General features: G+C 28.1%; 1 protein-coding gene across 1 annotated transcript; it reads right to left on the bottom strand.

The window, feature by feature from the left end:
- Positions 1 to 2,103: 2,103 nt before the first annotated feature.
- LOC106687152 (uncharacterized) lies at positions 2,104 to 5,391 on the bottom strand. The gene is made up of 2 exons (XM_014430872.2): positions 5,283 to 5,391; positions 2,104 to 2,418 (listed from the first exon to the last, which is right to left on the bottom strand). The coding sequence occupies exons 1-2, from the start codon at positions 5,292 to 5,294 to the stop codon at positions 2,137 to 2,139; spliced, it is 294 nt and encodes a 97-aa protein (XP_014286358.1). The 5' UTR covers positions 5,295 to 5,391; the 3' UTR covers positions 2,104 to 2,136.
- Positions 5,392 to 12,375: the final 6,984 nt, after the last annotated feature.

The following is a 12,375-nucleotide window of genomic DNA, read 5'->3' as shown; positions in this document are numbered from 1 at the left end:
CCAAAAAAAGATTGTCAAACGTTAAAGACACCTATCCCCTTGTCAGTTTTAATTTTTTGTTTATCTCGAACGCGAGGCTCAATGTTACGTATCGATTCGTACGTGTCGACCCTTTATCATAGATCACGCTTATTCACACTTTCTTGTGATTTAGGATGTTTTCACACACACCATTTAATTTTTAAATGATACCTCATAAAACAACCCTTAATATTAGTTCGAATATATGCTGTTCTGTTTCTTACTTTTTATGGGTTAAAAAATTTTAATTTACACTTATACTTTTCTAATTATTTAGTTACTACAAGTATATATTTTAAAATAAATTTCCATTTCAATGTTTTGTATGCAGGGTAGGTATATTGTACCCATAATTTTAAATTTAAAAACTGATTATTTGTACTCACAGACCAATGCTTTATATCATTTCCTTTAACATGCATGTTCTGTGAAACATAGTAAACCCTGGCCTTAGAATAATGCGCAGTACGTTAGGAAGAAAGGAGTATCTTTCTAAACGAAGAAGTCACTGGTCAATGGGTTAACCATATGTTAGGACTAAATATACTGCATTTTAAATTATTAAATTTAAGAAAATCATTGCATTTAATGTTTTACAACAAACTTAAATTGATGAAATAATTTTCCTGATCACTGTAATATGCAAATCTCAAAAATGACTGTGGAATATACTGCGTTCTTCCTATCCTAATAGTACAAAAGCCCAAGAGGAGAAAAGAGTCAGTTATTTCACTCCAATTTTTTATTACTTTAATGAAAACTATGTATAATTACTGGTAATTATTGATGAGTCTGCCAAGTACTGTACAAAACGATAAAAAAAATAATTTTTATTCGGAGTTCCGTATCTTTAAAACTACCTAAAACATTAGAAAACCTAATAGAAAATCATTTAAAGTAGGGTATATTTGACAAAATATGAACCCTAATAGAGCTGTTTACGTTCGATAGTCCCCGAGATACAGTTAAAAAGCAACATTTCATGAAATATACACCGAAAAATCAGTAGTTAGTGAATTTATTGTGAGAAGTCTATATCTCAGGAACCATTTGACGTACAGATGTCTATTATACTTCAAATTAAAGCTAGTTTAATGTGCTACCAAGTAGTTAACGACATTTATCTTTGTAGGAGTAGTAATAAATTTTTGTAATATTTGATAAAATAATTCCACAAAATGTTAATTTCTAGTTGTTCAGACAAAATTATTAATTTATAATAAAACATAGCACAAAAAGCATTGGACGCACAGATGTCTGCCAGCACTCAAAATAAAGTTATTCATTTATTCAGGTATGATATGAATTTCGCAAATGAAATTTTGTCTGAACAACTAGAAATCAATTTATTGTAGCGAATATCACGAAAAGTTCTACTCCAACGAAGATAAGTGTCATAAACCGTTTCATAGCACATTAAACTAGCTTTAATTTAAGTGTTGGGAGACACCTGTGTGGTTAATAATTCCTGTGATATACTTTATCAAAAATTAATTTTAAAAACTACTGATTTTTTAGTTCATTTTTTTTTATGAAATGTTGCTTTTTAAAAAACTGTTGAATGTAAACAGCTCTGTTAGGGATTATATTTTAGAAAATTTACTCTACTTCAAATGAAAGTCCTATTAGATTTTCTGCTGAAATCGGTAGTTTTAAACAGCTCCGAAAGAAAAACGAATGTTTTTTAACATTTTAAAAACAGCTGCCATTTTTTTTCACTCCTCACTATACTTAGCAGACTCATCAACTCATCAATTTTGACAAATAATTCTACATAATTTTCATTAGAGTAGTCGAAACTTAGGGTGAAATAACTGACTTTTTTTCCACAGGGCTCTTGTGCTATAATGACGACACAACAGTAGTGTTTTCATCCATACTCAGTTGTTTTTTCAGTAGTTTAGAAACAACCTTCTCAACATTCTTTTTTTTATAACTTTATTATGAAAGTATAGGTAATTTAAATCATGACTAGAAGTGAATAAATAATTAAATGAATGCATAAAGTATAAAATTTTGATTATTTGTACATACAGTTATATTAGTATAAGGTGGTAGGAAGAATCATAAAAAAATAAAACATTTTTAGAGGGTGATTATTATTTTATTGACTATTTAGTGGATGATGAGTCCTGGATGGGAGATGGTGTATGGGTGAGCGGAGTAGGAGACGGCCACTGGGGCAACGACGTTCTGGATGACTGGAGCTACGGAGGCATAGGCGTGTCCTTCGACGGTGGAGTAGGCGAAGTTTCCTCCAAGACGTTCGGACTTGATGATGGCGGAGTCAAGGCTTGGGGTACGGACGAGGGCTGGGGCGGCGATTGGGGCAATAGGGGCGATGGGAGCGATGAGTCCGGCCTGAGCGATGGCGACTACGGCCAGGAGGATGGCGATCTGAAAGAAGAAAAGGAGTCAGTAAGGTAAAGAAGAAGAAGGATATCTTAAGGGTACAAGATGTCTGAAGGTTAAAGCTGGATAGGAAATGCGATCTCAGGACACAAGGTCGTGTTCTGGGCAAGGGCGACCACACCCAATGAGTCAAAACAACCTGCGCCCAAAAAAAAGGACGGTTCCAAATTGACCTTTACCGTTTAGATCGATACTGGCCAATTTAGAATATTACTGATGGTTACAGAAACAGAGGTAATTATTCAGGGAATACTTACGGCACAAAGCATTATTAATTATTGTGCTTCTAATTGAATAATATATGTTAAAATATTTGGTATTATTTGTAATTGAGAATTAACAGAAATAATAAACTAGTTAATTTTCAAGTCTAATTATAATGAAATGTTTTTTATATAATATTGCAAACATAAAATAAATATCCTAAACAAAAGTTAATTCACCAAAAATGATACTTATACTTTAACTGTAAGAAACGTACTATTAGTAGTTAGTATTAATGTGTTTTTTTTTTTTTTTAACAAATTAATACGATTAATCGATTCCTGAGTTTCGTTCTATATATTTTAAATTCAGTAATAATGACTTAGAGCCTAAAATAACAATAATTATGATAAAATAAATTATAATCTAATATTTATTAAAATGTTCGATGCCATAAAAATGGCTTTGACAAACATGAATGTAACAATTGCTAACAAATTAATTGCCATTGTAAAAATGTATCCCCTCTTACACTTTTGTGTCAGTAACTAATATTTTTATTATTTTATATACATTACTCTGAAACTTGATATAATTATTTAAATATTACGTCCTTGGGACATTAAGTGGTTGTCTTCAACTATGTAGTTAAACCGATTAACGAAAAAAATATATGTATATATAGTTACGATAATGTGTTTCTAACCCTTCAATAAATAACTGATTCAATAATGTATGAATTTTAAGCATTATTTTAGATTTACACTAAAGTATTTTTTAATTCTGAACTCTTGATACTTCAATTATTTTAAATTTTGAACTTTATAGTTTTATTTGAATTCCGAATACAACACAAAATATCAGAATAAATATATACATAAATATGTAAATATATTTTTGTGGATCAATCAATAAATACTATATTGAGGCGACATTGCGCAAGTTTATTGTTTGCATAGTCATGCCCTACAATGAAAAAACAGTTTTTTTGGACAAAGAATTTCTTCAACAAATTATTAAAACTATATTGTAAAAAATATAATTTGACATTAATAACTGTAAACATTACTTTTAATTGTCTATTACAGTGTGTTACAGCTAAATATGACTAACTGGTTTGTGCCAGAGCTGAATAGGGATGAAATGGGGAAAGTTAATGTGGGTTTGTTTTGGTTTTCCCAAAACGTAACCGTTCTGGTCAGTATGTTATTTATGTTTTGTTTTTGTTTACATTATGTATAGATATATTATTGCTAATTATTTCTTATGGGTATATGAGGTTGTAGTAATATGAATTTAAATGTTGTACATATGATTTTTTGTTAATAGCCCGATTCTTATATTTTTCTATAGTGATAATTTTTTTTTAAATTTTACTTGAAGATATATGATTTTAGGTGTATAAAATTTGAATTTGTGCCCTGTTTGACTGAAATGTGAGGTGAATAAATATATATATATTATGACAAATACTAAAAATATTCAATTCTGTTTTTCAAGATGAATCTTAAATTAGTTGCCTTTGATATCTTGATTTTTATTTTATGACAATTATTAATTTAATTTTAATAATTTTCGAAAGAAAAGATAATATACTGCCTGATAAATAGATGAACTTTATTTCCAATTATGAACATAAGAAAGAATGTATTATAAAAAAATTAAGTTTATTGAACAATCGTATTTTGAACAAGATACTCAAGGAAGCCCCACAATACTCCAATGTAATGCGGTTTAGTATCCAAGTTCTCTGTATCCTTATATAGTATTTCTCATTTAATATTTTATTGTATAGCTGGATATTTATTTGTTACATACAACAATTATCTATCTTTTTATTTATTTATTTATGTTGACAAACAATAGCATGATTGAATAAAATTCTAAAAAAAGGTATTATTTCTTTAATGTGATTATAAGTTCACCTGAATTTTTAGATAACATTTCGATATCCTGAAATTCAAAGTTTATAATTAAGAGATATATTTCTTATTTACAAGAACATTTAAAATAAAAAAATATGATTTGTGATAGGCCCAAGAAATCAATCACGGCTCTGTTAAAATTACAATTTTTTGTCTGTTCAATTTTTCTTTATAAAAAATATTTTCCAGAACCGAAATTGCTTAGTTTGAAATTCCTATAATTTATATCAATTAATCAAATATTTAAATAGTTTTAATATCACACTGATAATGAAAAATAATATATTAAAAAAGAATCAAATATATATATTTTTAATTTGAATTCGAAGTTATTGTTGATAGAACTTTCAGTAAATTGTATAAATGAATATACTCAAAATAATAATATCTCTCAAAAGCAGCAAAAATATCATAGTTCTGAAAATCACGATTTATCAGTTTTACAAAAATTAATACAGTATTTACAATTTTAAATGCATTGCCTGAAAAATCGTAAATTTTGTTTTGTGAAGTTTTTGCAGCAAATAGTGGATGTATTTGAATTTAGGAGAAATATGTTTATTTTAGGAATTTAATTTATTTTTTAAATTGCATAGCGATTTGTTCGAATCCGTCTATTTTTTAACAATTTTTATAGCGAAAAAATATCTTAGAATATTTTTATGAAATTAATTCAATTTCAATATAACACAAAGACCTTCGACCGAGAAACACCCTTACCTTGGCGTACATGTTGATGAAGTGTTGACGTCTTCCAAGTGGAACTACAATCAATGCTCTGCTAAGACGATGGAGGGTATATATAGGGGGGCCACGCCCTCGGGCACGTCAGCCGTCCTTCCCGTTGCGGACAAAGGACGTAGCCCCTTCTGGTCGCTGCGGGGACTTCAATGCCGTCCGGTCATCGTCCTCCGCCCCCGAAGAACGATCAACTTAGCTCTAACTAGTAATATGAATATTAGTGGATAAAGTTTATCAATATAAATTGTTTCGAAATAATAATCGAAATAACCGTACTAACGCCAAGACAAGATGGACGAACATGAAGAGGTTCATCCGTTGCTTAAGGGAACTCAGCTGGGAGGGAGGTTAACTATAATACAGTGTAATCTCGGTCATCCCAACTAATTGCTACAGATTGATGTTAGGATTAAGGAAAAGTTCGGATAAAAGAAAGTATTATTAATTAATTATTGAAGAAAATGGGGTAAAAAAAAAAAAATCAAAAATATGAATGTACCTAAATATTTTTATTTATTCAATGTTTTCTTTTGAAACTTGACAGCTTGAAGTTTAAAAAAATTAATCATTTTTAAAGAAGTCGGTTTTTATTTTTCTACCGTAAGTGCTCTGAGTCTTACATCATCGCTGTTTACTTGCCGTATTTTGGGCTTCTACACTTTTGTTTCCTCTTCCATCCCAAGTAATGCTAAGTCATGATTTAATTTGTAAAGAAAGCACAAATAAAAATTTAAAACTACTCTTTGTTCGGATTTATTCAGAACGTGAAAAAAAAAATGAGTTCACTAACAAAATTTGTATTATACATATTTCTATTATTAATTAAATTAGTTTTACAGAATCAATTGATTTATACAATAGATATTATGTATTTATTATTCCAACAAGATATATTATACTAGGTATAATTATTAGCCAAAATTGATGAGTCTGCCAAGCATCGTTAGATGTGGCTGTTCCAAAACGTTAAAAAAAATATTTTTTCATTCGGTGCTCTATATCTTTGAAACTACCTACAACACTAGAAAACCTAATGAAACATAATTTAAAGTAAATTTGGCAAAATATGAGTCCTAAAAGAGCTATTTATGTTAAATGGTTCCAGAGATACAGTTTTTTAAAAAGCAACATTTCATAAAAATGTACTAAAAACTCAGTAGTTAGTAAATGAATTTTGAGAAATCTATATCTCAGATACCCTTGGACATACAAATGTCTATTAGCACTCAAATTAAAGCTAGCTTAATGTGCTATAAAGCAGCTTATAACGTTTATCTTCTTAGAAGTAGTAGTTTACATGATACTTAAAATACAAATTAAAGTCACAAAATGATGATTTCTAAATGTTAGAATAAAAATTTTAATTTATGAAAAACTATAGCTCAAGAGCCATTTGACGTACAGATGTCTACCAGTCAACAAATTAAAGCTATTCTAACTTATTATTAAGTTGTTTATGATGTTTATCTTCATAGGAGTAGTGGTTTTATAATATTTGCATATAAAAGTTTGTCCATTTACTATTCTTTAATTGATGTTATATTAGGTTCTTTAGTGTTGTGGGCAATTTTAATGATATGGAGGTCTGAATGAAAAATTAATTCGTTCCACGTTTTGAACAACCCACCATTTGTATTTCCCCTACCTATACTTGGCAGACTCATCAATTTTGGCTTATACATAGTTATCGCTAAAGTAATCAAGAATTGGGGTGAAATAACTGACTTTTTCCTTCTCTTGGGCTCTTGACTAAATTGTCCATAGCGCTGTTAAGTAAAAAAAAAGTGTGAAGTGAATGCTGGAATGCATTATAAATTTTAGAATATAAAATATGGAATATATTATATATTCCAAAAATAGGATGAGATATCTGACTTTTTTTATCCTTTTGGTCTCTTGTACTAATTTTAGAGACATTTAGGCTTCCCAAGGGTGCCACGAAATTTATTTTTTTGCCCGACAAGGGTGCCCCAATATTTTTTTAGGCTAAAAAGGATGTCGTGACGAAAATGTTTTGTTGTCCGCTACTGTAGAGTATCTTTCAGAAAATCAGGAATGTCCAGGAAGAGGGTTAAGAAAAGGAAGTGGAAAAAATAATTAACAAGAGTAATGATAAAATTAAAGGAGTGACTTAATAAAATTAAATTCAAGCATTCATAATATTTTATAGAATGATAGTTTGCGAAGAAAAATATCTTGCTGATGAAGTTAACCTAGAAATAGAATAAAAAGTAATAACAATTTATATGATGTAAAAAATATAACTGAATTATTAAAAAAATATATGAATAATAAAATATCAAATTATAGATGTACGTCCTATAAGGTATTGAATACAATTTTTTTTTTAATTGGTATTCTAGTTTTGTTTTTTTAAGTCGCTTCGCTTATAACTTGTCTAATGCAACAAAAATGATTTGTTTCAAAAAGTACAAAACGGAAAATATTGAACATTTTTTTTAATCAAGATCGATTGGAGTCGAACTTTAGGAAATTACCTCTTTAACTATATATATATATATATATAATAATGATTATTATTTTTAATTATTAAGCCTATATATAATAATAATATGTATAATATTATTTCAAAATGTGAAAGAAATATATCTATTAAAATTATTACCATCCCGATTAACAATTTTTTTTAAACAAGTTTTATTTAAAATAAATAACTTCTTAAATACGTAATGCGATACGACAAACAAAGATATAATTTGTATTTTGTATATATTTATATATATATATAATACATGGGTATGTATATATACATACCCATGTATTATATATTATTGTATTTTGTATTTAAATGAAAAATAAAGAGGTTTTGAAAATAAAATAAAAAAAATTAAATACGTATCTATAAAATGATGAAATATTTTATAAGTATTTCATTGACTTATTCCATGACAACAAATGCTGCCTGGCTAAATCGAAGCAATATATTTTCACATATAATTTTATCAACGAACAATTTCCTTCACTCAAAAATAATACAGAAATTCGTAGCTAATTATAAGTAAAAAAAATTATATTGAAAGCCAAGGTCAAATCAAGGCTGTATGTTCCTTAAAATAAACTTTTACTATCTCCTTGTACGCGTGACTCTGATTAAGGAAAAAAAGTATAAAAGCAGACGCTTTAAAATGGATCGAAGGATAATTAGTAAAAATAATAAATAAATAATTTTTTATTAGTCATAACTGTCCAAAACTAACAACTGAAACTCTACTTTAATTAATTGTGATAATAAATTTTACTGTTATTAATTATTTTTATTTGCTAACTTATAATTAATTTTAACTCATTTATTTGAAATTAAACGTATTTTTTTTTAAAGAATCCTCCAGTTCATTGTTCTACTAAATTAAAAAAAATATTTATTGAATTTCAAATAAACCACTTAATTATTTAGGACAACTAAAAAAACAAGGAAATATGTTAACTTATTTTAATCTGGCTTCACAACTGTATTATTAAATTTAAAAAATATAAATCTGTACTGCTAGAACTCATGGAGAGATAGGGGTGCAGTATTTTGTTCGGTGGTGCAAGGTGTTTTGTTCAGAATCACGCTCAACTGTCAGATTTTAACCCAATTTATGGAACCCATTTTAAAAGGTTGGGGGGATCCCAGAGGGCTACCACACCCACACAACTGGTTAACGGGTACAATGAAACAGAAAATAATTATCTGCCATGGCCGGATTCGAACCTGTGTCCTTTGAGTACTAAATGTTTGGCCTAATCTCAAAAAACTTTATAAATTCATACATAATCGTTAAACTAGCTGTGTAAATAGTAAATTTTATTTAAATATGTTGTTGTTTTTTCGGCCAAGACTCCCATTGGAGTTATATACTGCTTAAGTATGGTTGGGGGTCAAAGTTCTTCATTTTGTGGGACCGCCACTCAATGAAAAAAGTCGACGCCCCAGGCCGGATCCGAACCGGCACCGCCAATAGACACCATATTGGTAAGACTGTGTCTTAACTACTGAGCTAATATCTTGTAATTGTAATAGCTAAATATCTTGTAATTCACTTTAAATTATTTATTTGAAAATCAATGTAAATTAAAAAAAAAATTGATTGTGGATTAATTTTATTTTTAAAGAACAAAGAACTAGATAATAATGGGGAAATTGCCCGAAACGTTTTTTTAAGTTTAAATTAAAGAAGTATAAGAGTGCTAATTTTTCCCGAAAAGAAAAAAATAAACTACCAACTTGGCAGTTGACATCTCGTTTCAATCTGACAGGTGCTCCCATTTATGTTTATTAACGTTTCCTTTTACTTGTTACTGTACCTTACCTTTACCATATTTATTTTACCTTTTTACACCAACCTCTTCACTATATTTATGACTAGTTCAAAGAATATTTGTCCTGAATTTATTACTCTAGTTCTATATTTAGAATTCTATCACACTTAGCTGTATCTCATAGGACGAGTAAATAGTTTCTAGTCATCCTATATGTATTCTTCCTTAAATTATTGTTATTATTTTTTTTAAATATATTTTATAAACAAAGCAATAAAGTATTTATTTATTTTCTACATATTTTCTTACAATGTTTCTTGTTCTTCATTTAGCCCTGACGAAGCCTTGCAAAGTGGGACGAAACGTTGATTAACAATAAATAGTTTTCTTTTACTTTTTTGAAACCTTTATTGACCACAACCGGACTATCTTCCTGCAAAAAAAAAAATAATATAAAGTTCTAACTAACCCTTTAAATCTCAAGGGAAAATTTATAATTTTTAATTAAGATATTTATTAATCATATTTTATCACTTTATATGTTATTACTAATAACATAATTTTGTATCTTAAGTATTTACACCTCATAAAGAACTAGAATGTTGGACGAAAAGTTGGCTTCCAATAAATCGTTTTTGCTATTTTGGATTCCTTTGTGACCACCTTCCATAAAAATTTATTTATTCTTTTAAGGTTTGGAAGAAATAAATAAATGTTCTAATCACTCTTGATTTAATTTGATTTTATTAATAAAGAATGCTATAAAAGTAATATTCAATAATCTTCTGAGAAGGAAGAAAATACTCCCAAATAGATCCATTACCGTGTGGCCTTCGGCCAGCCCAACTACCTTGAGTGACCTTTGCACCAAAGTTCACAGCTGTAATCGTCGAATTTTGGTTAAATATCGATTATAAAATTGGTTACAGATATCTTAAATAAATATTTTGTGTGATTGTTGCAATTTAAAACTTCTCTTAATAACGTTTTGTTGCCGATTAACATTATTTAACCTCCCCTCCCTCTCATCAAAGTAATAGTTGTGTGTAAGAAACACTGTGTAAGCTTGGCAAACCCATCTTGAGAACTTAAGAAATGAAGATATTGAGGTGAAAAACAAACTTTCTTTAGAATATTATTGATATTCTACATTTGTTTCTAGAACGTTTTGGCTTTCCCCATCTTCAAGTACTAATATTACAACAATTATAATTATTATCAATAGTTTTTTATGTATAAAATTAAATCCTTATAATAACTTTTACCTCATTTGCTAAATAAATACATTTATTTTTTTAAATTTTGTCATATAGCCACTTAATTAATATTTATATCACACCACTGTTTAAACAATATCGTTCACTAATGACACATTCATCTGCCCCTTTAGCATATCAATGTTATGTTATACTAGGCATCATCACTTTGGACACATCAATATGGATTTGTGATTTTCTACTTTTCTTATCAATACGTCTATATTTAATAAATTTTCCTATTCAGATTAAATATTATAGTTTTGAATTGGAGAATAGTATTTTTAAATGTTTTTCCTGATTCTTCATATCCCTACTTATATAGCCAGTCAATTTTTTATGTCTGCATAGTGTGTATTAAAATATTTGTGTTTTGTAGTTTACAGTACTGTTGATATTTGCTATACAGACAAGACCTAAGCAATAAAATAAAAACATACAAGAGTTTGACCATACTAATGTTCAAACAGGTTCATATAATAACAAGCTGGAATGACCATTATCTAACATGAAAGATAAAATAGGTAAATCGGCAAAAAAAGTTGCAATATATATGTTTGGCTGTGAAAACTTTGAAAAAATATATAAGAGAGATATATCCAAAAAACTGGAAACTAGGATAAAACAACATGCCACAAATTATAAAAATGTTAACAATATAAACTACACAGCATTGACTAATCATAGTATAACTTTAACTTACAAAATCCCACCTTAATAGCAGAAGGATCTTAGAAGAAATTCATATAACTAAAAATATTAACAATACTGAAAAGTACAAAATAGACACAAACAACTTAAAATACAAAATATGCAGACATGAAAAATAGGTTGGACATGTAAGATATAAGGAATCAGGAAAAACATTCAAAAATAAAATTATCTATTTCAAAACAATAATTCAATCTGAAGAGCAAAATTTATTAAACATATGCAAACAGCACACAGGCATATTGATTTGTCCTAAGAAATAATGCCTAGTATAACATAACAATGATCTGAGCTAAAGGGATAGATCAATGTATCATTAGTGAACGATATAGATCAGTCAATGTTGTGGTATACATTTTAATTAAGTGACTATACGACAAAATTTCAAAAAGAAACGGTGTATTTAAAAAAATAGGTAAAATTGATTATAAGGTTTTAATTGTATACATAAAAATTATTGATAATTAATTATTTTAATTATATGAATATTAGTACCTGAGGATGGTGAAACCCGAAACATTGTACGAAAATAAAGAAAATATTCTAAAAGAAATTTATTTTTCACCTCAACAGCTTAATAAAAAGAACAAAAAATTTCCAAGGAAATAAATTCAGAATAAGACCTTCTTATTGAATTTAACTACAAAAGTAACAATTAGGTTTTTGGTATATTATTTTACGTTTAGAATTCTTTTTTATTACAAATATGTGTATGATAATTAAATAAAATTTTTATTATATTTTTATAACTAGTATTCCTGATGTTATATACTGTTCGGAAGACATTAGTTTTATTTTGTTAGGCGTGGTTGGTAGTGGTGTCATCAAAGCCCAGATTGGAG

Source organism: Halyomorpha halys, unplaced genomic scaffold (genome assembly GCF_000696795.3).
Source record: "Halyomorpha halys isolate HHAL.00 unplaced genomic scaffold, Hhal_1.1 Scaffold918.1, whole genome shotgun sequence".
Lineage (NCBI taxonomy): Eukaryota > Metazoa > Arthropoda > Insecta > Hemiptera > Pentatomidae > Halyomorpha > Halyomorpha halys.
The sequence above is the reverse complement of the archived record's forward strand: the minus strand, read 5'-3'. Positions and strand labels throughout refer to the sequence as shown.